Source organism: Lutra lutra, chromosome 6 (genome assembly GCF_902655055.1).
Source record: "Lutra lutra chromosome 6, mLutLut1.2, whole genome shotgun sequence".
Taxonomy (NCBI): domain Eukaryota; kingdom Metazoa; phylum Chordata; class Mammalia; order Carnivora; family Mustelidae; genus Lutra; species Lutra lutra.
Window position 1 is genome coordinate 2,992,258 of NC_062283.1, and position 27,838 is coordinate 3,020,095.

The 27,838-nt window shown below is 46.6% G+C and overlaps 2 protein-coding genes and 1 long non-coding RNA gene across 3 annotated transcripts; 2 read left to right on the plus strand and 1 right to left on the minus strand.

The window, feature by feature from the left end:
- Nucleotides 1-5,588: 5,588 nt before the first annotated feature.
- H1-6 (H1.6 linker histone, cluster member) lies at nt 5,589-8,248 on the plus strand. Its single transcript, XM_047732717.1, has one exon. It carries the CDS (start codon nt 6,891-6,893, stop codon nt 7,527-7,529), a length of 639 nt encoding a protein of 212 aa, XP_047588673.1. The 5' UTR covers nt 5,589-6,890; the 3' UTR covers nt 7,530-8,248.
- A 1,875-nt stretch (nt 8,249-10,123) lies between these two features.
- Nucleotides 10,124-17,054, plus strand: LOC125102082 (uncharacterized). Its single transcript, XR_007128018.1, has 3 exons — nt 10,124-10,387; nt 12,072-12,114; nt 16,920-17,054. It is a non-coding gene; the product is annotated as an uncharacterized LOC125102082 (long non-coding RNA).
- HFE (homeostatic iron regulator) lies at nt 16,972-23,714 on the minus strand. Its single transcript, XM_047732680.1, has 6 exons — nt 23,394-23,714; nt 20,274-20,537; nt 19,802-20,101; nt 18,721-18,996; nt 18,478-18,591; nt 16,972-17,769 (listed from the first exon to the last, which is right to left on the minus strand). The coding sequence occupies exons 1-6, from the start codon at nt 23,467-23,469 to the stop codon at nt 17,729-17,731; spliced, it is 1,071 nt and encodes a 356-aa protein (XP_047588636.1). The 5' UTR covers nt 23,470-23,714; the 3' UTR covers nt 16,972-17,728.
- Between the last annotated feature and the right edge of the window lie 4,124 nt (nt 23,715-27,838).

Consider the following 27,838-nt stretch of genomic DNA (forward strand, 5'->3'; position numbering starts at 1 on the left):
AGAGAGCCCGATGTGGGACTCGATCCCAGGACCCTGAGATCATGACCTGAGCCGAAGGCAGCGGCTTAACCCACTGAGCCACCCAGGTGCCCCCAAACCTACTTTTATACCAACACTGCTCCTTACCAGCCTCCCAATGACTCTATGAGAGAGGTGTCTAATGGGCATTGCATTCTCTCCCTCCAGAATTCATACATTGAAGCCCTAACTCCCAGTGTGACTCTATCTGGAGATGGACTTTAGGAGGTATTTAAGACTTAGGGAGTTGTAAAAGTGAGGTCCTAATCAAATTAGATCATTGGGCTTATAAGAAGAGCGAGAGGGAAAGACAGTTCCGGTGTGCACGCAGCACAGAAAGAGCATTCGAGGTCAGAGCCAGAAGATAGCCATGTAGAGCTCTCACCAGAATTTGACCGTGCTGGCACTCTGATCTCAGATTTCAAGTCTCCAGAGCTACGAGGAGATAAATTTCTATTGTTTAAGCCACCCCACATATAGTAATTTTTTCTGCTAGCCTGAGCAGACTAAGACAGTGTCTTTGCTGTGACTTACAGACAAGGAATGTGAATAGCAATGAATCTTGGAACACTGAAAAAATAAAATAAACAAACCAAACAAACAAGAAAACAAAATAAAAATAGGAAAGTGAATAAGACTAGGAGAAATAAAGTGCTATTTGGCCCCAATCACAAGAGTCAGAAATAGGCAAGGTTTGGAAGCTCACCCAGGTGTCCTTATTCCAAGGCCAGAGCTCCTCCACTGCACACACGGACAATAGCCTTGGAGGGCCGAGGCCACGAGTTCCCACAACCAGTATTAGACTAAGACTTGTCACCAGAAGGTGAATGTTTAATCTTAAATAAATAGGTTTTGACTTCTCCCTCATGAAAAATGTTGAACTTCTTGCAAAACTAAAATGCAAATCGTGTGCAAAACCATTTTTGCCCTCCCAGCGGGAAGTGACATAAAGCCTAATGATATCCTTACAGCATTGATTGAGGGTGATACGTGCAGTGGAGCAGGCTCTCAGAGTGGTCCTAGTCAGACAAGTAAAATAAGTGGAAAGATATATAATGGAAAATGTTTCTTTATTTTTTTAAAATATTTTTTAAAGATTTATTTATTTATGGGGGGTTGGGCAGGGGCAGCAGGAGATTGAGGGAGAGTCTCAAGCTGACTCTGCACTGAGTGTGGAGCCCCATTGGGGGCTTGACCTCATGACCCTAAGATCATCATCAGAGCCAAAATCAAAGCCGGGTTCTTAACTGACTGAGCCACCCAGGATCCTCTAAAATGTTTATTAAAAAATAAAAATAAAGGAGGGGCGCCTGGGTGGCTCAGTGGGTTGAGCCTCTGCCTTCGGCTCAGGTCATGATCTCAGGGTCCTGGGATCTGAGCCCCGCCTCAGGCTCTCTGCTCAGCGGGGAGCGACTCTCTGCCTACTTGTCATCTCTCTCTGTCAAATAAATAAATGAAATCTTAAAATAAAGGAAACATGGGAGTTACAGGTGGAAATTAGATGGGCTATGTGTCTATCCTCCCATTCAGTGGGTCTGCACAGCTAAGCCCCGCCCACACACCAGGCACTCTTGTGGAACGATTCAGGAGCGTTCCTGGTAGACAAAAATCCCAGGTCCATGAACTTGGCATGTTCATGGAAAGGTATTATCCACTGACTCAGGAATGCACTGGGCTGCATTTCACAGAAATCCATATGTAGTCAGTTAGCTAGAAAGAGATTTGCTCTTCCCAATTAGCAGGAGAGCTTGGCTGCTTTGTCACAGGCGGTGGGGAGCAGCCGAGGCTGCCCAAGTGTACAGGTTTCTTCTAGCATCCTGCGCTCTCAATCGTGCAATTTTCACCCTCCATGTAATTTTCCACCTCATGGTTCTCTTTATCTCCTTGGGAGGGTGAATCTCTGCTCCAGACTGGAAGAAAGGGTAAGATCAAGGGGAAATAGGCATGGACCATCTAAGTCTACTTAGTTTAAAAAAAAAAAAAAACAGACTTCTTGCTTTTTTGCTAGTGACTCCATATTCTGTATTAAAGTGCAGCAGAAAATTCACACCAAGTCTTAATGCTTGTGTCTCCTTACTTTCAAAGACTGGCTCATTAACATCCATGGAAAGGTTTTGGATAGAAGTCTATGCTGTTAGCATTATACATGGGAGTCACAAATTAACAGCATGATACCAGTAGTGTCTTTGTTTACATATAAATAGGTAATAAGCCAGGTGGGAATGTCAGGAAGAACAGAAATAAGTTACCTGAATGGCTCCTCCGGTGGGTTTCTTTTTCTTTTTTTTTTTAAGATTTTATTTATTTATTTGACAGAGAGATCACAAGCAGGCAGAGAGGCAGGCAGAGAGAGAAGAGGAAGCAGGCTCCCTGCTGAGCAGAGAGCCCGATGCGGGGCTCGATCCCAGGACTCTGAGATCATGACCTGAGCCGAAGGCAGCGGCTTAACCCACTGAGCCACCCAGGCGCCCCCTCCGGTGGGTTTCTAATTATGCAAATCATGTTCCTTGGAGGGCAGATGCTTCCAGCGCTTTCTACTTAGCCTTTGGTGAGTTTGGTCCTCTTTCCTCTGAGACGTTTCTAGAACTCCTTCGGAAGGTGTGCTGTTTCATAAGGAGTGGCAGAAACAAGCTGAACGAGTCATTCAGGTCCATCTGACTCAACTGAGGACTCCTTTCCTGCCACCCTCTCTCACAGAGATCTCTCTGTCTTGAAACCCTGGGCAGATTATTGTTTTGCACATTGATTTCAGCACCAAATAATTGTTATTGCATATATTTAAATCTTACCTACCAAATAAGGAAAGTGGTGATTTCTTTAGTTTGAAGACCAAGTAATACTTATTTCTTAATTTAAAAACTGTCATTTTTATGTCCCTCAGCCCTGGAACAACATCAGACCTGCACTTGATATTTAATACTTGATGATTTTAGAGACAACTTTTACAAACCATGGAACTGTTCACAAGCAAACAAAATAATTCTTTAATAGCAGAACAAGCAACCAATCAAAATAGAATGATTCAAACATGAAGAGATCAGTTGAAAAAGAGGTGAAGTCAAATGTGAACTAATGTTTGTTAAAGATAGATGAAGCTATCTTTGAAACAAAGTTCAAATATAGCTATTGAAAAAAGAAGAAACATGAAAAAGGCTAACAGTTTTGAAAGGTAGGTCTAGATACTAGGAAAATCTAAGAAGCATGTTGGGTAGACATTCTGGTAAGTGAAATTCTGCTGATCTCACTGAACATACTGAAAATCTGTAGAGGCCTTTATTTTATTCACACACACACACACACATACACACACACACATAACATGGAGAAATATAGAGTAAACATCTTTTTTTATACAACAGACTACAGGGCAACCCCGTCAGGCTCCCTCCCTCCTTGGGAGCTTTGTACTATCACTTTGCTATCGCTCAATAAACCTTCCTTTGCTGCCCACCACTCTGTCTGCTCTACCTCTTCATTCTTCAAAGTGGTGTGACCAAGAACTGTGGGAACCGATGGAGAAAAATCCTGCAACACCTGGACCAAAGAGATTACAGTTGTCCAGAAAAAGAAGGTGTCCTCAGGTCACATAGCCAGACTAAGTACCTCCAGGTGTTTGCTCAGAGAAAACAAGGAAGATGAATAGAGGCTCTGGAGGTCAGTGTAATGCCCACCTCAAATCTCGGCTCTGAGCACGTGACTCTTGATCTCAGGGTCATGAGTTTGAGCCCCATGTTGGGTGTAAAGATTACTAAAAAAATAAATGAATAAATAAACTTAAAAAAAACCCAACAGACTAGAATGTTAAATTAATATTAAAAATGGGCTGTACACTTTCCCTATCATGACAGAATAAATTTATTATTTTTTTTAAAGAAAACATTTAGTTTCCTTGCTACTGCCTCCCTTGTTTTACTATGTAGAAGTTAGAGAGGCCAGCAAAAGTTGATCTTAAGGAAATGTTTTTTTTTTTTTTTTAAGATTTTTATTTATTTGTCAGAGAGAGAGAGAGAGAGCAAGCACAGGCAGACAGAATGGCAGGCAGAGGCAGAGGGAGAAGCAGGCTCCCCGCCAAGCAAGGAGCCTGATGTGGGACTCGATCATGACCTGAGCCGAAGGCAGCTGCTTAACCAACTGAGCCACCCAGGCGTCCCTTAAGGAAATGTTTATGGCAGTATTATTTCCCTCATGAAAGTTCAGAAGGTTGACTTTCCCACAACAGAAAATTTGTCAAAATAAAATTACAGTATGGCCTCACAAGAAAATGCTATAAAAATGTAATTACATGGACAGCAGTTGTAACATATCAAGAGGAAGAAAAAAAATGACCCGACATCAGTGATGTCTGTAACTAGCTAGAACCTTTTGAAGCCAGCCTCCTGTTTCCTAGCTCTTAGACCCTGGGTGAGTTTTATGACTTTTCTGTCACTCAGTTTCTTAACAACCAAATTAGTTTCTATACATTTTCATTTTTTGAAGGGGAAAATCTTGGGATGATGACTAACATAGTAGTAAGCACTGTGTGTGTGTGTTTGTGTATGTCGTAGCTTTTAGATTTCCAATACAAAGAATGAATCATGGTTCTTTCTCTGGATCTTAAATTATGGAACGTAAGAATTTTTTAAATTCTCCAATTCTTTATTACTTTTTTTTTTAAATAATTCTTTTTTTTTCTTAATTTATTTGACAGACAGAGATCACAAGTAAGCAGAGAGGAAGGTAGAGAGAGAGAGAGGAAGGGAAGCAGACTCCCTGCTGAGCAGAGAGCCCAATGCGGGGATCATGACCTGAGACGAAGGCAGAGGCTTTAACCCACTGAGCCACTCAGGTGCCCCTCTTTATTACTTTTAAAGCAATAGAATGATATGTTCTGTCAGCCTAGAATTTATAAGGTTCAAGCCACTTCACAACCTGACCCCTAAGCACAAGTATTCGGGGGTCACACAGGGTCAGAAAAACCAAACACATGTTAAAACCTAGGGTCCTCAGTGAGATGCACCTGTAATCTCCCTTAGAAGAAAGATTTTTCAAATCGAGGGTCACATTAGTGCCTTAGTGTGTTGTGAAATCAATCCCGTAGTTTGCAACGAGCATTAAAAGAATGAAATAGATTGGAAAGCATCAGAAAGCAAGCACTTAAGTTGGTATTGTTTTCTGAATCTGTGTGTGTGTATTTTCAGGTGTGTGTGTAAGCATGTGCCCATGACACAGAGAGAGGTAGAGAATTTGCTACTCCACTTTGCAACCAGAAGTTGGAAAGTCTCCTGATTTGATTTCTGCTTCAGAAATATTTCAAATGTAGACTCTCCATTCCCATACTGTCTCCTTAGGTGAAGCCCTTGTCTTTCTTCTAAGACTATTGCAACAGACTACCAACCTCTGACACTGAGCCCTTTCCAATAATTATTTTTTAAAAAATATTTTATTTATTTATTTGAGAGAGAGAATGAGAGAGAGAGCACGAGAGGAGAGAGAACAGTGGGAGAAACACTCTCTGGCGATCAGAGAGCCTCATGTGGGACTCGATCCCAGACTCCAGGATCATGACCTGAGCAGAGGGCAGTTGCTTAACCAACTGAGCCACCCAGGAGACCCACCAATAATTATTTTTTATGTGAAAATTCTAAAACCAAGACAGCTACAAGAACAATACACAAATCCTGTCCTTAAAAAAACTTCAGGTCGTTCCCCAGCCTGCAGAAGAACAAACTTCTCATGCAGGCATGGGGGGTTGGTGATGGGGGATCTCCACAAGATGGTCTTTTTGGGGTTTTCTCTGCTGAAGCCTGTGCTTCAGCCATACTGCGCTCCTCTCTCAGCATCCTTCTAGAAGGTCTGACCTTGATCAACAAATTCCCATCTGGACCTCTTACTATGGCAAGTCCGAGTAAAAGCCCCAAAAAAAGCATCCCAGACTTTATCCCGGTAACTCCTCTCCCACAGCTTTGCAGGCACATGGGCCAGCCCAATCCTGCTCGAGATCTGGGGTTATGCTTTCCACTGAGCATTTCCTGACTCCCATTTTCAAGTTAATTGGGAGTAGGGACTCTATCTCTTTCTCTTTGTGTGTACTTGGCATTTAGGAGGTAGACTGTGGTTGGGTGGGGGTGGGGTTTGGCCTAATGAAACCAGAAGCAAAATTCAGTTGAGGACACGGCTCTTGGAGGTGACCTGATTTGGGGAAAACAGATATCACATGTTAGGTTGCTTTACTCACTCCATCAAGCCACAGGGACCTAAGACTGGTTTAAGTCACAAACAACCCACATGCCTTGGAGATTATGGTTCATTAGATTGTGTTTACCCAAATAAAGTCGTACTCTGCGATTTTTTAGACAATTCTATAAGCATCTCCTAAGCATGCCGTGAGACATTTAAGAGATGTGTTACTTCCTTCACATACATAAATAATTTCCAATAAAAATCAGTGTGTGAATAATTTATTTTTTCCATCCATTGGAAGCCAACCGTTTAGAAAACCACTCAGAAGAGCTGAAGTAAACCCCTTGTTCAAAATTCCTTTTAAATTTACAAGGAAAGAGGAAGTTATTTCCTTCTCCTTGAATTTTCCCGAAAATCGAGAGCTTTATCTAACAGTTTTGGCATTCAGAGTCGTTTTTCATGAAAAAGTTAAAAGGCACGTGAAATCTGGGTCTCCGCAGACGATCCAGCAGTGAAAGATGGACGATTCTCCTAGGAGGATTTGTGCGGGATCCAACTTTTGGGGGTAAAACAAACACAAAAGCTCCTCCCTCGAGGGGCGGGGCGATGCCCGGGTGACGCACCAATCAGAGCACGCCCTGCCCTATATAAGGCCTGGAGGCCGCGCGGCATCTTGCGCTGGTCCGTAGTCGCCCTCAGCTTGTCTTCGTGCCATGTCTGAGATGGCTCCCGCAGCCACAGCTGACACTGCCTTGGTTTCAATGGAGAATCCTCCAGTAAAGAAGAGGGGGAAGAAGCCGGGGGGCCAGCCAGGCGCTAGTCGCAAGGCCCCGAGCCTCTCCGTGTCTAAGCTGATCACGGAGGCGCTTTCTGTGTCCCAGGAGCGAGCAGGCATGTCCCTGGCCGCGCTCAAGAAGGCGCTAGCGGCCGCCGGCTACGACGTGGAGAAGAACAACAGCCGCATCAAGCTGGGCCTCAAGAGCCTGGTGAGCAAGGGCACCCTGGTGCAGACCAAGGGTACCGGCGCCTCGGGCTCCTTCAAGCTCAGCAAGAAGGCACTTCCTGAGCCCACCAAGAGCAAGGTCAAAAGGCCATCTTCCGCCAAGGCGAAGAAGCTGGTTTTATCCAAGGATTCGAAATCCCCGAAAGGTGCCAAGACCAACAATAAAGCCAAGAAGCCCAGGGCAACGGCAGCGCAGAAAGCGGCCAGAAGCGGCAGGAAGGCCCTGGGGGCCAAGGGCAAGCAAGCACGAAAGAGCCCGGGGAAGGCCAGAGCAGAGAAGCCGAAGGCCGGGAAGCCCAAGGTGAGCCAGCAGAAAACCAACGCGAGGAAAGTGGCGTCCAAGAAGTAAGCCAAAAGAAGCTCTGTTGTGAACCCAAAGGCTCTTTTAAGAGCCACCCCAAGTACTTAAAAAACGGTGTGACACTGAAAACTTATAGTAGCATTTAGTTGTGTAACCGTGTAGTGGTCTGTTAAATGAACTGTATTGTAGGAAGTAGGGTCCTGTCAGAGAAGGTACCGATCTAGAAAGGTTTATCAGTATTTGGAAATCCTGTATCCTTGTCCAAAAGTAGGTTGCACAGTAGAGTTAAATAGGGAACATGGCCTTGTGTAGCCGCCATTTTTCTCTGGAAAGGCATAGTAGGTTGAGGTTGAAGCAGAGATCAGCTTTGCAGGAATGTAGCGGACTTTCCAAGGGCTTGTATTCCAGTTGACCTTGTTACATGGTACTGTTGTAAATAGGGTTCCAGAACTTACTGTCCACAGCTTTCTGTGGGTCAATATATAGGAATTGTAACAAGATTTGGATTGGAATTTTAAATCTTTCTGGAGTTTTTCCATCTACTTTTTGAAGACTTTGGAGAGGGAGAAACAGGCTCCACGCTGAGTAGGAAGCTGACCTGGGGGCTCCATCCCAAGACTGAGCCAAAACCAAGAGTCAGATACTTAACCAACTCAGCCAGTCAGGTGCCCCGGGTTTAACATTTAAAAATAGAAATATCAAGTACCTTCAGTTTACAGCTGAAAGAATATTGAGGGGCACTTGGGTGGCTCAGTGGCTTAAGCCTCTGCCTTAGGCCCAGGTCATGATCTCAGGGTCCTAGCCCCATTGGGCTTTCTGCTCAGCAGGGAGCCTGCTTCACTGTCTCTGCCTGCCTCTCTGCCTACTTGTGATCTCTGTCAAATAGTATCTTTTAAAAAAATATTGAAATACCGTATGTCATTTCCAAAGTACTGTATTGTCACATTAAAGAAATTGGTTTAATACAATTAGTCCAGCATAATTGTAATTGTTTTATGAAGAGTGGATAGGCTTGTCCAGATTGTGTCCCACAGGCTGAAAAATACTAAACCTTTACGGAAATACTGGGGCTACAGTTTTTAGGGTCCAAACTGAACTACATCACAAAAACTTGGAAATTCTCGGGGTCTGAGTGAAGGCCTCTCTCATTTTAAGCAAAATCAGTTTTTCAGCTTTCACTTAATTTGGGATTTGGCATTCTTAAAAGGTTACTGTAAGTGTCAAATTCATACTGTTAATCTTATTTTGGGCCTTGGTATTTGGAGCAACCTTGAACAAAGACCCATGCAAAAACTACGTAACGCATTCTTTCATGTTCAAGCTTGTATTACAACTCGTTAGGGCTTTGCCTTTCTAAACTCGTTCATGTAATTAGGCCTCTGACGATCTTTTATATAAGGGAAAACGAATACACATAATGGTTTAAAGTTGTATAGAATCAGCCACAGCCTGTGTCTTGCTTGGACATGGCGGTCAGTTTCTTTCAGATTGGAAAGGCGGCTCAGAAATATGCTTCACTTACCGGGGAAGGCCGTGAGTCCCCCATCCGACTGCTGCGCCCAGCAGCGGACGGACCCCAGACCTCCGCCTGGTAGCCGGCAGGTGCCCGGGACTGGTGCAATCCGTCTAGAGCTGATCCCGAGATCCTGCGCGCCTTTGTTCCTCGCACCTTTTTAGCTCCTGGCATACATCGGGTTAAAAACAAAGTTAACCAACCAGGGTTCTTCCTCCACTTCCGGGTCCAGCAATTAGACCCTTTCCAGCCAACAGGAAAATGGTGCTGAAATCCCACCCTCTGCAATTGTGCCGCACCACAGCGAGTATCATCCAATCAGAACTTGTCCCCAGAGGACCTTCATTTACAAAATCGCGGCTGGTGTGACCGGAGAGCTTTGTGCCTCTGCGGTTATGTAAAGGACCTTCGTCGGGGCGCTCACTATTGCGTTAAATACACGCATTTCTGTCCTGAAAACACTTCATTGCCAGCACTTGACCATTTAAAACAATCTTGCGACCCCGTTAGTATGGTATAAATGCCCCATAACCGAAAACTACAGCACTCCGCAAACGACTACCAACCTAGCCTCCCGTAAACTTATGCTTAGCAACTACCACTGAACTTTACATTACCACAAATTTATGCCTACTAAGCATAACAGCCCTTTAAAGGATTTTGTGGGCGGCCCTGAAAAGGGCCTTTGTGTTTGAAAGTATTGTGGATGGGTTACATGCGCTCAGCCCCCAAAGCCGTAGAGGGTGCGGCCCTGGCGCTTGAGCGCGTAAACCACGTCCATGGCCGTGACCGTCTTGCGCTTGGCGTGCTCCGTGTAGGTGACGGCGTCGCGGATCACGTTCTCCAGGAACACCTTGAGCACCCCGCGGGTCTCCTCGTAGATGAGGCCGGAGATGCGCTTGACGCCGCCGCGCCGGGCCAGCCGCCGGATGGCGGGCTTGGTGATGCCCTGGATGTTGTCGCGCAGCACCTTGCGGTGGCGCTTGGCGCCCCCCTTGCCCAGACCCTTCCCGCCCTTGCCGCGACCAGACATGATTGTGGCTGAAGTGAAGGCCCGGTCTTTACGCAGCCCTTTAAATAGCATTTCTGCGGACCTGATTGAGAACGCTGTGCTTTGGCGTTCTTTCCAAATTAGGTCAGTAAAGGAGGGTGGGGCAAGGAGCCCTCATTAACATATCGATGTTTTCATTGGCCGGTGAAACTTCGCTCTGCGCCGGCGCGCTGGAGGAGGAGAAGGTCTGGCTCTACTCTGACTGGAAAGCTTCTTCCTCTTCTGTCCTGCGTTGTTTTTTCCCGGGCGCGTTTGCAGGTACAATGTGTTCTTTTTTATCAGGTAAAGCCGCTGAGCAAAGAGAACCACTCAACGTTTCATTTTATTTCCACTTAATAACTAGTAAGTTAGGTAATGATTCCTTAGCGGGGGGGGGGGGTGGCAATGTAGAGGTCATATGGGAAAGACGGTGGATTTATAGGTCAAGGGACTTTCCCTCCGGTTTCTTTAAACTGACACATTTAGAAGGGCTTCTTTATGCTGGAGGAAGTGTCAGCCTGGCTTTCTAAAAGCTCTGGCCCCGTGTCTAGGGGGTGGGTGGGAAGGCGAACAATTGCAAATTAAAACGTCTGTTCCCTTTCAAACATTATTGAGTGACTCCTGTTTCTACAAAAAAGTCTGTGCCAGGGTTAGGGAACCTGGAGCTAAGCTTGGAGAGCCAGTTGTCCCTGGACCCTCTCCTGGCCTGCTGGGCCTGTCTGATGTGCCTGCAATTCCTAGTAAGCTTACCTTCCCTCCCTAACTCAAGGCTTGTCAGCCTTCTCCAGGTTTAGAGACCAGAACAAACGTGTTGTTGAGTTGGGGATTAATTGTAGGGCAGGGCTAATACTTGATTAAGGTCATTACAAAGCTACAGGGCCCTCTTCTGGAGGGTTTTTAATGAGATTATCGGTGTTTTAAACAAGGCTAATCCCATTAAGGAGAAAAAAGCAGAATAGAGCAGAATTGGATCTGAATGTGGTTTGGGAGAGGGCTTTTTCAAACAAAACATTTCTCCTTAGCCTCCTGCTGCAGCTTTTGAAAATTTCCATGATGAGACTTACTCTAGTCAAAACATGGAAGTGAGGGTGCATACCCTCCATCCTAGTTAATAAATAAATGTCTATTGTGGATACTTAGAATGAGACTATGGCCTGAGAGCGATCACATATATATATAACCTCATACTTTTTCAGATGAAAAAAGAATTCCAGGAGAGGGTAGGAAAGCCCTGATCTGTAACACATCTGGAACTATTAAGCATTCTTCTGCCCCAGATTGAGGGTTTTTAGGTTCCTGACTTTTACTCTCTCCCTCCCACCACAAACACATATTTTACAAGGAGGACTTAGCTAGGAAGAAATGTCAAACACTACAGAGAAAAGGTGTAAGGTCTGAGGTTATAAGTAAAACTGAAATCTCAACATGCTTTTTAATTCATGGAAATAAATAAAAGTAGCATGTATATAATATGGTAATTTCATGCAAAAATCCACGGTGTGAGCCACCGGAGATACACATCCCAGCAGGTGCCCTCTGCATTTCGGCCAGAGATCCAGGCCAGCTTCCCCCCAATTTTATTTTGCCCACTCTATCATTAATAAAACCTCACTTTTATTTTGATATCTTTTTCTTTTTTTCTATTCCCTTCTCCTAATGTTCTCTTTTATCAATTTCTCTCAATGACATTGACTCAAAATTTGTGAATGTCAGAACAGAAATGTTTAAAAGGTATGCGGATACAGATGTATAGTAAAGATGATCCTTCCTCGGTTGGGCATCTATCTTGGGCTCAGGTGGTGATGCCCGAGTCCTGGGATCGAGTCCTGCATCGGGCTCTCTGCTTGGCGGGAAGCGTGCTTCTCCTTCTGCCTGCTGCTTTCTCTCTTCTGACAAACAGACAAATAAACTCTTAAAAAAAAAAAAAAAAAGGATCCTTCCACTCAGTGAAGAGTGCCTGCCTTTCTTGGTCTTAAGGTTTGGGAGAGGGGTGGCTCACTCTGGAACCTTTATGGCTGACTTTTCTTTTCACCTGTCTTACCCTCAGAGTGAAACTGGCTTCAGAGAACCCAGTTCATTCAACATGTGAGGTACGTCTTTCAGCTAACAACCCTACAAACAAGTTGTGGCTAATAGATCACATCACACGTTTGAATGAATAAAACCATGAGGTTAATGAAAGGTCTTATAAAAATATGAAATTCCTACAACCTCTGCAGCAGACTGACTCAATCAAAGTATCAGAGCTGAGGAATCATGTATAGATTACATATGTGTGTGTGTATCAAACAATTTTTTTTAAAAAGATTTTATTTGTTTGTCAGAGAGAGAGATGCAGGCTCCCCGCTGAGCAAGGAGCCCAATGAAGGACTTGATCTCAGGACCCTGGGACTGTGACCTGAGCCCAAGGCACACACCTAACTGATTAAGCCACCCAGGCACCCCTATAATTGGCAAATAATTCTGATACTTGCCCAGGGTTGAGAGCTACCACTATATCATCATTTTAAAGTGTATAATTGTTTTTTAGTGAGAAGAAATATTAGAGTAGAAATATTTTTGACTTATATTACAGTCAAAGAAAGGTATACGTTCAGCCAGACCCAACTTAGTTTTCCAGAGCTTAATAACATTCGTTATCTTTGGGCATTTGGGGACATCACTCCTAATCTGGGGCGGACAGCTCTTCCAGCCATGGACTGATGAACCTTACTGCAATTTAAGGCTTCAGTACATTTCTCTTTTCCAGCAACCTAACCTTTACCCTGGTATGAATACCCATTGTCTTAGTCACTTTCCCTAAATTCAGTTTTCATTCCCATTGGTTTCTCTGTTGCCCATAACATATACTAGGTCTTTCCCTAGTTTCCTTACTTCCTCTCTGTCTTGTTCTAGAAAATGCTCTACGTTTTCTTTTCAGTACAAACAGTCTACTGAAAGGTTTTGTCCCATCTACTTCCTCAGCCTGCTGTCTTTGTGGGCACTTAATTAAACATTCTTAATTTATTTTGACCTCCTAAAAAAAGTTCTTTGGACAGGGAATTTCTGACAATGTCCTTTGTATATATTTATTTGTATCAAAATTTTTTTTTAAAAGTCTCTAAATTTGATTTTCAAATTCCTTTGGATACTTTTTTTTTTTTAAGATTTTATTTATTTATTTGACAGACAGAGACCACAAGTAGGCAGAGAAGCAGAGGGTTGGGGGGGGGCAGGCTCCCTGCTGAGCAGAGAGCTCCCTACTGGGCTAGATGCCAGGACGCTTAGATCATGACAGGAGCCAAAGTCAGAGGCTTTAAACCACTGAGCCACTAAACCACAAAGGCACCCCCTTTGGATACTTTCTTAATCACATACACAAAACACAAAAAGTATTTTGCTCTTGTTTTAATGGCAAAACTGTAACTCCAAACATATACAAAAGGAAACTCCACTAACTGTTACATCTGTATTTAAGACAGATGCCCTCTTTCGCACACATTGTCAAGACGTTTTGGCAGGATCAAAATTGGTTATTCACTGCTTTATGGAAATGCCATTGTGGTAACTATTTAAGGAATTAAATTCAGGGCATTTAATCAATCCTAGAGTAAGGTTAACTGAGACTTACCACTGGGCTTTATACAGATACTGGTACTTCCCCTCCTCACCCACACGCCGTCCCACCACAAGTACACAGAAGACTCCAAAACTGTTTGTTAGACTCTTTGGATCAAAAGCTAGAATTTTATATTTAAAAAATAACAATACTTTAAAAAAAACCAAAAACACAAATAGCAACAACAGTTTCTACCCAAATCTGGTGAATAAAGTGATTCACAGGTGTTTTGGCTACTCAGACTCAAATTTCTCCCTTTATGAGGAAGAGAATAAATAGAAATGAGAATTCATTCATTAGAAATTTGTTTATTAACAGAGAAAAAAAGCCTTAAAAAATACACCCAAAGAAAATGTTTCCAAATATTTATGAAAAAGTTACAGAGATATGGCAAATTCTGAAATGTTAAAACAGATTCTCTCCCCACTACAGCAAACATCAGAGGTGTGGCCACCAGGAGCAGCCCTGAGAGTCAGGAGCAGTGCCCCATGACATTTTTTCTTGACACAGAAAGAGGTACTGTATAGTGGTTATGAGCCTGACTCTGAGCCAGACAAGCGAGAATAAAAATTGAGCACAATAATTTTCTAGCTGTGCAACCTTCAGCAAGTTAGGTCACATATCTGTGCTTTGGTTTCCATAAAACCAAATAAGGGTAGTGAAATAACCATGGTTCCTACTTCACTGTATTCTTCAGAAAAAATATCCTGAACAAGGCCTGACATCTAGGAAATGCATACTTATTATTAGCTGAAAAAAAATAGTTTTAGAAAATATTCATGCTATGGAAGACATGTGTGCTGGATGTCAAGTCAATCTAGGCTTTGTAACAAAATCATCACGTATAATCATTAATAATGAGTTGACAGTCTACCTGTTAACATTGATTCCAAAAGAGAAACAAACAAACAAAAAACGATTACGCAAAGTCTACAGATAGAAATCAAAATCTCAGATACCCGTCCATCAATGTGAAGATCTTCAATGTTTAAAGTCATGCATTCTTAGTTCTAGTCATTATTAGAGTGAGATTAGAAAAAAATTATAGTTTCCAGCATTTTAGAGATGGCATGTTTTCAAAGTGGGGTGTGTGTGTGTGTGTGTGTGTGTGTGTGAACGTGAAAAATATTTCATTGTGAGTCAAGCCCACTAGCCCTGTAAGACCATATTGTTCAAGACCATATTGTTCAAGCAGAGCAAGAATGTCTGCTTTTACCCCCCACCAGGTCTTTTTGTTTTGTTTTGTTTTTTTTGTTTTTAGATTTTATTATTTATTTACTTGACAGACAGATTACAAGTAGGTGGAGAGGTCGGCAGAGAGGAGGAAGCAGGCTCCTGGTGGAGCAAAGAGCCCAGTGTGGGGCCGGATCCCAGGGCCCCGTGGATCATGACCTGAGCAGAAGGCAGAGGCTTAACCCACTGAGCCACCCAGCACCTCCCCCTCCACACCCAGGTCTTAACCAACTGCTGCACCTGAGCTTCAAAGATTACCAAAGTTTTCTTCGGTTCAGGCAGCTCAGCAGTGAGCTGTGATGAAACCAGCTGGTGACTCAAATTCCTCAAATTCTCTGGGGCTTTTCTCCACAAAAGATGTCCAGTGGCCCTCTCCTCTTTCTGTCTCCTTATTCCTACGGGAAACACCGCCCCCACCCCATAGCTAGACAGTCACATGACCAGTGTGACACTTTCGACGGTAGCCACCAGGTGGCACCCTTCTCCACCCGACCGCGATTTGTTTGTGGCTGGTTTTGCCAGAGGCCACATAGGATCCAGAATTTAACATGTAGGTCTTTGATTTTTCAAAGGTAGTTGATCTTAAGAATTGATGGACAAGGGGAGAAAAATTAAGGTAAGAAACACTGAAAGAAAATAGAGGTTTATAACTTCCATTATAAAAAGAATGAGCGGCTCAGTCAGTTAAGCATCTGACTCTGGGTTTTCACTGAGATTGTGATCTCAGGGTCGCGAGATTGAATCCTGCGCCGGGCTCTGCACCCGGCGTGGAGCCTGCTTAAGATTCTCTCTCTTCTGCTCCTCTGCCCCCTAAAGAAATCATGCAGTATGCAACACACTAATTTTATGTTTATTAAAGTGTATATGTTGATTTTATGTGTTAATATAGCAAAACCAAGAGGAGATACACAGATCGTCTATCACTAGCTAATTGGAACGAGAGTTTCAATTGAACTCATTTTCAACTTTTTGACAATAAGCACAAATACATGTACTTTTATCCACTTAACTTCTGTAACCAGAAAAAAAGAAAAGTTTAAAAAAAATCGTTGAGCTCTCTTTGCCCAAATTCAATACCTACCAAACCGTTGAGCTATATTTGAACTTTCAAGGCACCTGCCACAGAGACAGAATGCCTGTTGCACTGTTTGCGGCTGAATGTACATAGCAGCAGAAAGGAGACCCGTGCCATCCGGGCATCATGTCACTTTCTTTTGAACATAGTCAGATGAATTACTTTCCCAGAACGGAGTAATTCCTGAGCAGCTTGGTGAGATGAGTTTCTTTTCTTAATGTGCACAATTGGGGAAGAGAGACAGACTCCCTGGAACCCCAGGAATATGCCAGGGTACCCCCAGGCCACACTGTGGCATCCGTTTTGCCATCTTTAATATGAGAGATGTCGATCTGGTTCCTGGAGGGAAATGTGCCAGCAGGATTGTGACTCTGGAGGTGCAGGCAGAACGAAAACACCGTGGGGTCCAGCATAGCCGCAGACACACAGCACCGATCCCTGTCGTGACACGGGGGCGCCAGAGACGCACGGGACAGAGCGGCCCCGGGCTGGCAGCAGAGGAAGCCAGCCACACGCTGGACTTCTTTGCCCAGAGACTTCGAAAGGAAATGGTGGAGGTTATTTTCTACTATTTCCCTTTGTTTTGGTCAAGCTCGGGCAAAATATAGACACTGGGGCCACGGAAGAGCCGTGCCCCTCCCTTCTCCATTTCTTGGCACAGCTAAAACATTGAATGCCCAGGCGTGTGAGATGGGTCAGAGTCAGACTGACAGGGCTGCAGACCTGTCTCTAGACCTGGCAGGCTGTGAGCTACTCTGTACCTCCTTTTGTTCACCTAAAGAAAGGACGAGGATAACAGTACTTATATCAGAGCATTATTGTGAGAATTATATGGTATGTGGGTGCTCAGAACTTAGTCTGGTAGTAAGTAAAATGCCTCTTTAGAAAATATATATATATATATATATATATATATATATATATACGTGTCAGCCCCCTTATCACCACCATTATCATTCTTAGGATCATTTTCATTGTCCTTTCATTAGCAGAGAGCAGGTAGGAAATGACTGCATTACTTCAAGCCTGACACACCAGAGAGGCACTAGGAATGCTTTAATGTAAATCGTGAGTCTGTGTGGATCTGTGACAACTTGCTGCCAAATAGAAAAAGATACCCTCTTCAAGACATTTCCCACCCCCTTCCTGGAAAACTATCATAAATAAACAGAGGCATCCACAATGGCTCTTCTGGGAAAGGTGCCTCCTTGGGTTGTGCGGTGCACGGCCTTTGCCACTGTACACTGACCCACTTCACCCTCTGATGGAAGAGACCAGAGGGGCGGTGACAGGTGAATTACTGGACAACAGAGAGAGGGGGGACCAAAAGGAAACTCGGATGGGCCTAGGAAATGCCTGAATGTATGTGCAAAATTCTGGTAAGGGCATGAGAGTGTTATGTCCCAAGGAGAAAGTTCATTGTTTTTCTCAGATGTTGAAAGGAACCGTGAGTCCCCCAGATTTCAGGAGCGCTATTCCCGAGGTAGGAGATGCGATGACGTGGGCACGCGGAGTGGGAAGTGATGCAGAAGCGAAGGCAGGCCCTAGAGGCAGCTGGTGATTCAAGGAGGCTGTTCTGCCCCGAGGCCAGCGCTGGGGTTGTCTGGCACGCGGGAACTCAAAAACTGAAATGGGAGGAACTTTCCAAAAATGAAGAAGGCAGGACGCAAGCAGAGACTTCCTGGTGCAGTTCCCGTTCGTTCAGTCCAGTCCTGCTCTGGAACACCAAGAGGGCCACAGCGGCGCCCTCTCTTTGAGTCTCCACGTCTCCTCCCCACAGGGGTCTGCAGGCTGTCCGTCACTTACATTCGGCCAAGACATAGTCCCCCATGGCTCCTCCTGCAGAGACAGGAGATAGGAAAGTGCATCGCAGACCCGAGCACCCTGCTGCCTTGTCCCTGGCCCTCACCTCCCACATCCATTCACCTCAACCGGGACTGCCCCCTGCCTGGAGACCTCCCAGGGTTCACATCATCATCTCTCACCTGGAGTTGCTTACCAGCTTTCTAACTGGGCCTCCTTGTGTCCCGCCTCACCTCCTGACACTCGTTCTCCAACTGCCAAGAGTCTGTCCCCACCCACTGTTCCTGCACGGACTTCCTGGGCTCACTGGCTAGCATCCTTGAGGCCCCCAGAGCTCCGCATGGCTGGCTTCCGTCTGCCCCTCTTCTTTGTATCTATCTAAGGACCTCAGGGGCTCTCCTTTCACTGTGTTAACTTGTGCTAGATTTCATTCCTTTCTGGATGTGGGTTCAAGAACAGCAATAGCGATGAACTCAACGTTAAAGCCCACGCACTGCTTTAAATAGCAGCTTGCAACATAGTAGGTTCTCCAGAGAAGTTTGTTGAACTTGGAGCTTTTGTTCCAAGGAAAACCATGAATTCCTGCTCCCGGGGCCGTGCACATGTTCCCAAAGAAAAAAGAGGACCAGGCTTCTCTTGGACGGATATCAAAGCCCCTTTGCCCTCCCTCAGCCCCGCTTCCTGACGCGTTAGTGTGTCCCCAGGTCAGAGGAACTGAGAGATGTCCTCCTTTATCCTACTCACTTGAAGCCCGTCTTTTCCTTAAGATTCTGAACAGAATTCCAGTAAAAAGGAGGATGATGCAAACAGCGATCCCACTGATGACTCCAATGACCAGGGAACCAGACTCTGGGGCCTCTAAAAAGGCAAAAGCAAGAGAAAGCTGGCACACAGGCCCCAGCCCAGCTCAGCCCCTCCCCTCACTGCCAGGCTGAGCCTTCTTCTTCCCCCCCAACAACGGACTTGCCCCACCCCCCTCGCCTGTACCCCAGGCGGCAGTGAGGGGCTGATCCAGGCCGGGGTGCTCCACTTGGCAGGTGTATCTCTGCTCTTCCCCGGGGGCTACGGCCAACGCTGCCCAGCCCTGGTAGGTCCCATCCCCGTTGGGCAGCACATCCTTCGGCTCAACGTCCGTGGCATCCTGTGGCTGCCCGTCCTTCAGCCACTTCATGGTGATGTTCTGGGGGTAGAAGTTAAGGGCCTGACACCGCAGGGTGCTCACAGCCGAGGCCACACGCTGAGTCACCTTCACCAGAGGGGGCACTGCACAGGAAGGAGGAAGGATCTGGAGAGGGGAGTTTTCTACCCTTACCAGGAAGACTGGAACTTTCACTTCCCTTCCTCCATGGGTTGGAGGAGGAAGCAAACCCTGTCCCAACACAGCTGTGGGACAGTCATTGTTTTGTGTCCTAAATCATGTTGCAGGAATGTCAGCTGTGATGGGGAGCTGCATGGTGGACAGTCAAGCCCATTCTCCTGCCCATGTATAAACACACTTACCTGCAGCGCGCGGCTTCTGTCCTTAGTCAATAGAGTAAGTGGAATCGGATAAAATTTCACAGTGTGCAGATGTGATCGAATGAGCCCTACTGGCAAATTCTCCCTGGCTCAACCCAGTAAGGTTTCTTGTAAGAAGGGCCCTCCAAGATGGGCAGTCCTCAGGGACTCTCTGTTGTTGTCTGTTCTGTAAGAGTAACCTTTAACCTCCCAACGATTCTGCTACTCTGGCTGGTTGCCTCCTTTGGTAATTTCCTGGCTGGGCTTTCATGCAGTAATTGACAGCTATGAAATTCCTAAAAGGTGTAAATATACACAGGTTTCTCGGGAAAATCAAGAGATCACAGATACTTCTTCTTCGGCCATGTGTAGGGAGAAAAAACCCTAAAACCCTGACCCTCAGCGGTGTCCTACATCTCAGTTCTAAGGCGGAGCCCTCAGACCTCAGACCTCTTGGCCCCGAGAGTCATGTGACCCTGGCCACCTGGGAAAGCCCAGCCCCAGACCTCGCCCTGCGTTCCCCTCTGTGGCATCCCGACAGTCCAGGGGCAGCCAGGCATCCCCACCATACCTCGCCGGTCCAGGACCCCTCTCCCCAGCTCCAGCAAGCGTTGCAGCTGCTCAGGGCAGTCCCTCTCCAGGAAGGCCCTGTTCTGTTTGGCCCGAATCTTGTTCACTTCCCATTCCAACTTGGTGGCCTGGGCCTTGGGCTCTGCTGCTCTCCAGTCCAGCGTCTCGGGGCAGAATTCCAGATGGTTCTGCCCGTCGTACCCATACTTCCAGAACCCCCTGGTGCTGTTGTCCTCTTGTACCTCACAGCCCAGGATCACTTGCAGGGTGTGGGACTCTGACAGCACCCCGAGCTTCGTTACTGAAACCAAAGGAGAAAGTCCTTGTCTCGTCATCCCCAGGGAGCCTAGGACCTCAGACTCCTTCCCTCCTCCCGCAGGACCTCAGACTCCCTGCTTGCTCCCCCCAGATGCATCTTCGAGGTAGAGAAGCGCTCTGCCCCCCTGGGAAAGGCGAGCGCCCTCTCCATGTACCCTTGCTGTGGTTGTGATTGTCTATGATGGTCCAGAAGTCCACAATGAACATGTGATCCCAGCCTTTCAGGCTCTGACTCAGCTGCAGCCACAGCTGGCTGGTGGCCCCACCCTGGACCCACTGGGTGCGGGGCTCTGCACGGCGACTCTCGTGACTGTAGGACACGAACAGCTGGTCGTCCACGTAGCCCAAGGCCTCAAACAGGGGCAGCCCAAGATCCGGCACTGAGGCGCCCATGAAGAGGTAGCGCAGAGAATGGGATCCTGGGGAGAAGGCAAGAGGACATCTCTGTGGACTGCGAAAGGGGCTGGGAGGCAGCAGGGCCACGCCTCTGCTCCGTCTGGGCCCACCCACCACACGTGAGCTGCAGGGCCTCTCTGCCCCCCACCACAGCCTGGGTGCTCTCCCCTCCCTGAGGGGGGCTGCCACCACCCTCTTGGAGCTCCCAGCCTCTGCCCCATTCCCACATTTAGGGCAATCTCCCCTGCAGCCCACCAACTCTCTAAGATCCCAAAGGGTCTCTAGCTGGGGCAGCCGAGCTCAGGGCGCTCACAGGGAATTAGATCTACGTGTAGAGGAATTCACTGCTGGGTTGTTGTTTGTTTGTTTATTTGTCTTTTCATAATTCCCATCTAAACTCTTTCCTGTGTAAGTGTTTGCTGTGAACTGCTGGCAGATCTGCTGATGCATCACTAGGATACTTTCAGAGCAAACATGGAAGAAGACCCAGGAAGGGCAAGAGAGAGTTTCCCTTCCTTCCGCTGTGGAAAGAGGGACTCAGGGATGAACGCCTAATACCTAGAACAGCGCCTGGCATGTACTCGGTGCTCCGTACATCCTTGTTAGATGAATCGATGATAACTCCTTGCTGTTTATCTCTGGCCCTGAACTCCAGATTCTTACACCCAACTGCCAACAGGACACCACTGGTTGGATAACTAATTGGAAAAATCCAACTTCAGTCTAACTCTTGATTTCCCCCAAGCTGCTCGCTCTTCTGCCTTCACCATCTCAGAAATGGCATCACCCATCACCCCACAGCTCAGGCCACTGACACATCTAAAATAATTTTAAATCACAGAGTCGCCGTTGACTTTTCTCTTTCTCTCACACAGTGCCAAGATCCTTCGGCAACCTCCTTCTAAAAACATCCAGAAAGCACCTGCTGCTCACGGCCTCCTCGGCTAGCCCCAGGCCCTGCTGCCATCTCCCCCTGCATCCCAGCAACAGCTCTCTTGCTGCTCCCCAGCTCTGACTGTGACTTCCTTCACCCCTGCCTCCCACAGAGCGGCCAGACCTATAGCCAATGGTGTCCTTCCTTGGCTAGAACCCACACGGCAGCTGTGAGGTCCGAGGAGACCTTGCCTGTGGCGGGGGGCTGAGCCCCCGGCAAGTCTCCACCTCTGGTCGCTGCTTCTCCTGCACCCCAGCCACTCCTAATTGGGACGCTGTGACTCCCTCATCAATGTCTGGAGACACTTCTGACGGTCAGAACTGGGGAGTTGCTACTAACATCCAGTGAGTAAAGGACATCCTACAATGCACAGAACAGTCCCCACAACAGAAAGTGTCAGTTTCCCTAAGGTTGCAGTCTCTGCTTCAACTCAACCTGCGGGGTCCACTCAGCTCAACTGGGAAGCGGTGCTTCCAAAAGGCTCATCCCTACTTCCTTCAGCCTGAGAGGAGCCTGCCCCAGCCTCCCCTCCTCACCCATCTTCACAGCTCCTGCTGCTACCTGGGGCTCTCTGTCCTTTTGTTTGTTAGTTTATTGTCATCTTGCCTCTAAAATGCAAAATACCAGAGGGCAAGGGCTTGGATCCCTGTTATCTCCCTGGGTCTAGAACAGGGCAACTCACGCTCCATTACTCCCTTTATAAGTGTGAACAACGAATATTTCTGTTCCACATCAGATTTAGTATTCAGTCTCTACTGCGGTGTGAAATTTAAGAATCACAGCTGTGGAGATGCAGGTGCTGCTTCAAGAGCCCGCGGTGACGTGGAACAAAATTACCCAGGAGCAGGTCATGCCTCATTCCGATGTCTGTAAAACGTGGGCACACATCCGACCTGCCCTCCAAGCGTTGTTCTGAGACTGTGTAAACATGTGTGTGGAGAGTCCCCTTCAGCTGAGATTAGAAACAGTGATAGCTCTTCATTTTCCATCAGAGAACCAGATCGCCTAAGTTCTTTCTAACCTGGGGAAGGAACTGAGCCTGAGGAATTTTACGCCAGTAAAATCACCCTCCGACGGGCTCCTACTTCCCAAATGCTTAGTGGAGTCAAACCTGATCACAGAGAGGAGGGTGATTTAAAACCGAGTTCAATGTCAGTTATCCTCACGTTGGCATCCTTTAGTAAAGGCCTGTCAGTTACACATACCACGATGAACTTTGCAAATCAATCCCCACCCCCCGCCCGCAGCTGAAAATGCGAACTGTTGCGTTCAGTTCAAAAGTCCAGAAATCACAGATACGTTATTTTTTTCCAGGCAAAGGAATAACCGCCAAGAGTCAGTAAGGTTCGGGTCAGATCTGTCTCGGGGGCCTCTCCCCACCCGGAGTTGGAAAGGGTGTGTGTGTGGGGGGGGAGCCCAGCCCCCGCTAGATCACCAGCCCCCACGCGTCTGCGAGGCTGGACGCTGTGTGTGGGGGGGTCGCTCAGCCGAGGCCTGCTGCCCTCTGCCAGCCCTGAGTGTCAACACCCCGGCCGGGCCCACGTCGTCTCTGGGGAGAACTTCCTGTTTGGGGACCACCGGGGGAAAACACGACATGGTCCAAAGCAGAGCGACAGCACCCAGCTCGGACTTCGAGGACCCGGGGATCCCAGCTCAGCCTGGATGAGAAACGCGCAGATTTGGAGTTAAAAGTAGTTAAAAGCGTCGCAGTCGGCGGAGGGGGCGGGAGGCTCTGAGCGCCACCCTGGGGAACTGCGACAGAGGTGGGGCCCGCACAGGTCTCGGGAGAGGGGACCCGAAAACCCTCCCGCACCCGGCGGTGGAGCCCCTCCCGGGAGAGTCGGGGGCAGGCCGCGCTCGGGGCCGAGCCGTGGCCCCGCTCTTGGCGACCCACGGCGCTCAGCAAAGCTGGTTTCGATCTCGTTCCCCCGCGGCCCAGACTCACGCGGCGGCGGCCCCGGCTCGGCCACGGTCCGCAGAAGGAGCAGCAGGAGCAGCGCGCGCCGCGCTCCGGAGCCCATCGCGGCGCGGGGACCTCGAGTCTCCCCGGCTCCGCGCGTCCCGGAGCTTCACCCGCCTCCGAGCGGCGGCGACGCGGGCATGGCCAACAATCACCCTGGAGTCGCTGCCCGTGCTGCGGGGATACCAGACAAAACTTCCTGGCCAGTGCGATCCTTTTCCGGGGCCGCGGCTGAGAAGAAACTCCTGAACTTGAACTCTCCTGCGGCCCAGACCACTGGCTTGTGAAACACTGTGACCCAGCTGTCCCTGGGGGTTTTCAGGCCTACGGGGACGTTGCTGATGGGGGAGAGTACGCTTACCAGTGTTCCGACCGAAATAGCCTAATTTCTGATATCTGATACTTAAATAGGAATTTAAAAATTCAGCGATACATTTTCAGCATTTTTATCTTGAGTTCAGCTTGCCAATCCTGTTTATTCAACTTAAAAATACGGTTTTTGTGTAAAATTTCCATTTTATTCCCACATTAGAAACAATGAAATCGTAAGTTTAATAAATTAGAACCTACTGGAACATCTTTCACAATTTAAGTTAGATTTCACAAACTTTACAACACATTGAGATCACCTAGAAAATCATTAAACTTATTGATGCCCTGTTTTTACTCCAGCTACCGATTTAATTGGTGTGCGCGCGGTGTTACCTGAGGATTGGAATTTTAACCCCTCCCCCACCCCCACCCCACACCCAAAGTTTGGGAACTACTGCTTTAGATATTTCAAAACATATTACTAAATTTAATACATCTGATTTCCCTAAAAACCTTTAAATACCTAATAAATCCAATGAGCAATACCTTTTTAAGCATGTATGCCAATTTTGGCCACCTAAGAAAAATAAATCAGACTTGGAAACTGGAGCCTAACTGCAGGGGGATATGAAATGCAACCAGAAAAATGTTGAATACAGTGGATGAATCCATTGGGGTTGATTGTAATATTCTTTTTTCTTGGTAACAGCTTGATTATTGAGATTTAATTCACATACCGTACAATTCATCCACTTAAGGTTTAAAATTCAGTGAATTTTCACATTTTTACACAGGCATGTGACTATTTACACAGTTCTAGAACATTTTTCATTCTCCCCACAAAGAAACCTGTGCCTTTTAGCACTAGGCAATGCCTCCCACCCCACCGCAGGCTGTCACTAATCTACTTTCTGTCTCAATAGATTTACCTCTTCTGAACATTTTAGACACATGGAATCCTAGACTATGTGATTCTTCATGACTGGCTTCTTTCATTTAGCGTAATGTTTTCACATTTCTTTTTCATGGATGAATAATATTCCATCACACCCCATTTTATTTCTCCTTTCGTCAATTGATGGAAACTAGGTTATTTCAACTTTGTGTCTATTAAGAAGAATGCTACTCTGAACACGTGTGTACCCATTTTTGTGTGGACTTACATTTTCTTTTCTTTTGGGTATGGACCTAAGGGTGGAATTGCTATGATGACTCTATGTTTAAATAACCTTTTGAGGAACCGCCAGACCGTCTTCCAAAGTGGGTATACCATTTCGTGCTCTCGTCAGCAATGAATGACAGTCCCGATTTCTCTATACCTTTGCCAACACTTCTTATGGTTCATCTTTATAATGCTAGCCATCCCAGTCAGTGAGAAGGAATGCCTCCTTGCGCTTTGGGTTAGCCTTTCCCTGATGACTGGTGATACTGAACATCTTTTTTTTCACCTGAATATTGGCCATCTAGGAACCTTTTTTGGAGAAATGTCTATTCAGATCCTTTGCCATTTTAAAATCTGGGTTATTTGCTTTTTCTCATTGAGTCATAAATATCCTTTATGTATTCTAGATGTAAGGCCAGTACCAGATATACGATTTGGGAATTCCAATTCAGTGTGTGATCTTTTTACTGTCTTGATGGTGTGCCTCCCGGCACAGACACTGCTAACGTTGGTGAAGTGCAACTTACCTATTTTTTCTTTTGTTACTTGTACTTTGGGTGTCATAACTGAGGGATCATTGCCAAATCCAAGGTCACAAAGATTTATACCTACGGTTTCTTCTAAGTATTTGTAGTTTTAGTTTTTACATTTATGTCTTTGATTCATTTTGAGTTAATTTTTAGATATGGTATGAGGTTGAGGTCCAACTTCATTCTTTTTCATGTGTGTAAAAGTAAAATCTCAGCTCTTCCGCATTGTATTTTCTATCCTGTGTGTCTCCTCTTCTACTCACACAAAACTCTTGACTTCTGACTCGTCTAGTTAGCTCTCACTGCACGGAGGGACACTGGAGACAATAAATGCTGTCTGGTCTGGGGCGCCAGCCGCCGGCCATGCAGAGATTGACAGCAAGCCCCACTGTGCTGCTTCTTAGCTTGCCTACCTGATTAGAATAGCTTTTTCGAAAGAACTCCAATGGTGCCATGACTGGAATGCTTGCTAACATGGGCATCTGAGCAGTGGTGTTCATGGAGTCTGATGAAAGCTCTGTTTGAGGTTCCTGGCTTCTTTTCACCCCTCCCTAGAATGTAAGATTATGTCCTTTGTCCCAACCATCTGCTTCCAGGGATATGCCAGACCCACCCAGGTCTACCAACAGCCTAGCTCCTTCCTCATGTGCTAATGGTGGCCGCCTTCAGGCCTCAGTGTTCAGTATGGCAGGCGTAGGTGGCTGCTTCTCCCCAAGGGACATTCACCCAGCACTGACTGTTTCCATTCTTGCTGCACTGCTACCCTCTGTGGTCTGAGTGCAGGCCTCCCTGACGGGAGAACGGGTATCAGCGTGATGGCAGAGGAAGAGACATAGGCTGGGCACTGCACCACTGCTTCCTGCCGAGCGGTCCTATGGTGGGTCACATATATTGAAGGCAGTTCTGTGGAGAAGGAGTAGAAGGTAGATGGACCCTGGGCCTTCCCTTCTGAAGTATTAGCTCGCTCCACGAGACCAGTAACCACCTGTAGGCTGGCCTCAGCCCCTCCAGTCTCCGGAAACCCTTGTGGATGGGCAGGTGTTAGGTGTTGAAATGTGTCCCCCACTAAAATGGTTGAAGTCCCAACTCCCAGTACCTGTACGTAACTTCATTTGAACATCAAGTTTTTGCAAATTATCAAACTAAGAAAAAGCCATTAGGATGGGACCTAATCTGATAGAACTGATTTTGACCCAGAGAAGTTCATGGAGGGGGGATGTGAAGACATGAGGGTACCTGAGAGCAGCCTAGACGCAAGGAGAGGGACCTGGAACAGATTTTCTCTCGCCTTGCTCAGAAGGAATCAACCCTGCCAACCCATTTTCAGAATTAACCCCCAGGATTAACCCCAGAACAGTGATTTCAAAGTGTCCAAGTCCTGATTATTACCTGAGGAGAGAAAAGGAAAGGGAAATGCAATTTGCAGAATGCCAGGCCTGTACGAAGGATCATTCTGGGCTGTCTATACAGGAGAAACTTACTCTCAACATCTTCTTAAAAATATATTGTTCTGGGGCACCTGGGTGGCTCATTTGGTTAAGTGTCCAACTCTTGATTTTGGCTCAGGTCTTGCTCTCGGGGTCATGAGATGGAGCCCCGCGTCTGGCTCCGTCTGCAGCGCAGAGTCTGCTTGTCCCTCGCCCTTCCTCCTGCCCTTCCCCTCGCTCCCTCTCTCAAATAATTTAGGTATTAATTTAGGTATTCAGACCATTTACATTTAACCATTACATGTAATGGGTAAGTGAGTAAAATCTTTAATAGATATATAACCTCTATTTGCAAATAGGGACTTAGGGCCTTGCCCAAGTTCACTGAGGTGAACAACTCTGTGAACTCACAGAAATGAGTAACTTCTCGCCTTAATGACTTCAGTAGAATCAGAGAGGTACCAGGCCAGGTTCAACAGAAACTGTGTTTCATTTCCCCTGGTTCCTGACCGTTTCTTTGTCTTCCTCTGAAACGGGCAGTCTAAACCCACGATCAATTCCTAGGAATGCCAGGATTTTTTAGGAAAGCTTGTTTTCCTATCTTCATCTATACATTCACGCAAGGAAATGTGTCTTGGGCCCGTTTAGGCACCTTCCATCTGCTTGCTCCCCTGACTTCTCTCCCTCCTCCTGCCCCATCGTGCTCCGTCCACAGGAATGGTCACGTTCTAGGCCAAGAATGTTTGTTCCTCTCTCTCCTCTTTCCTTTGAACTCCTGCTACACAGTGAGCACAGTGACCTTGCTCTACATCGTTCAGCACTGTTGCCTAGTGGAAGTACTTGATAACTATGTTTAGATTGAGTAAATAAATGAGCCAGTGAATGAATGTCCAACAGCAGACCGTGAAGCCAACTGAAACCCACTTGGGAACTTGGGAAGACTTCCTGGCACCTCTATTCCCGGTGCCCCCAGTGCTTGTGAACACCAGAAGACATTGC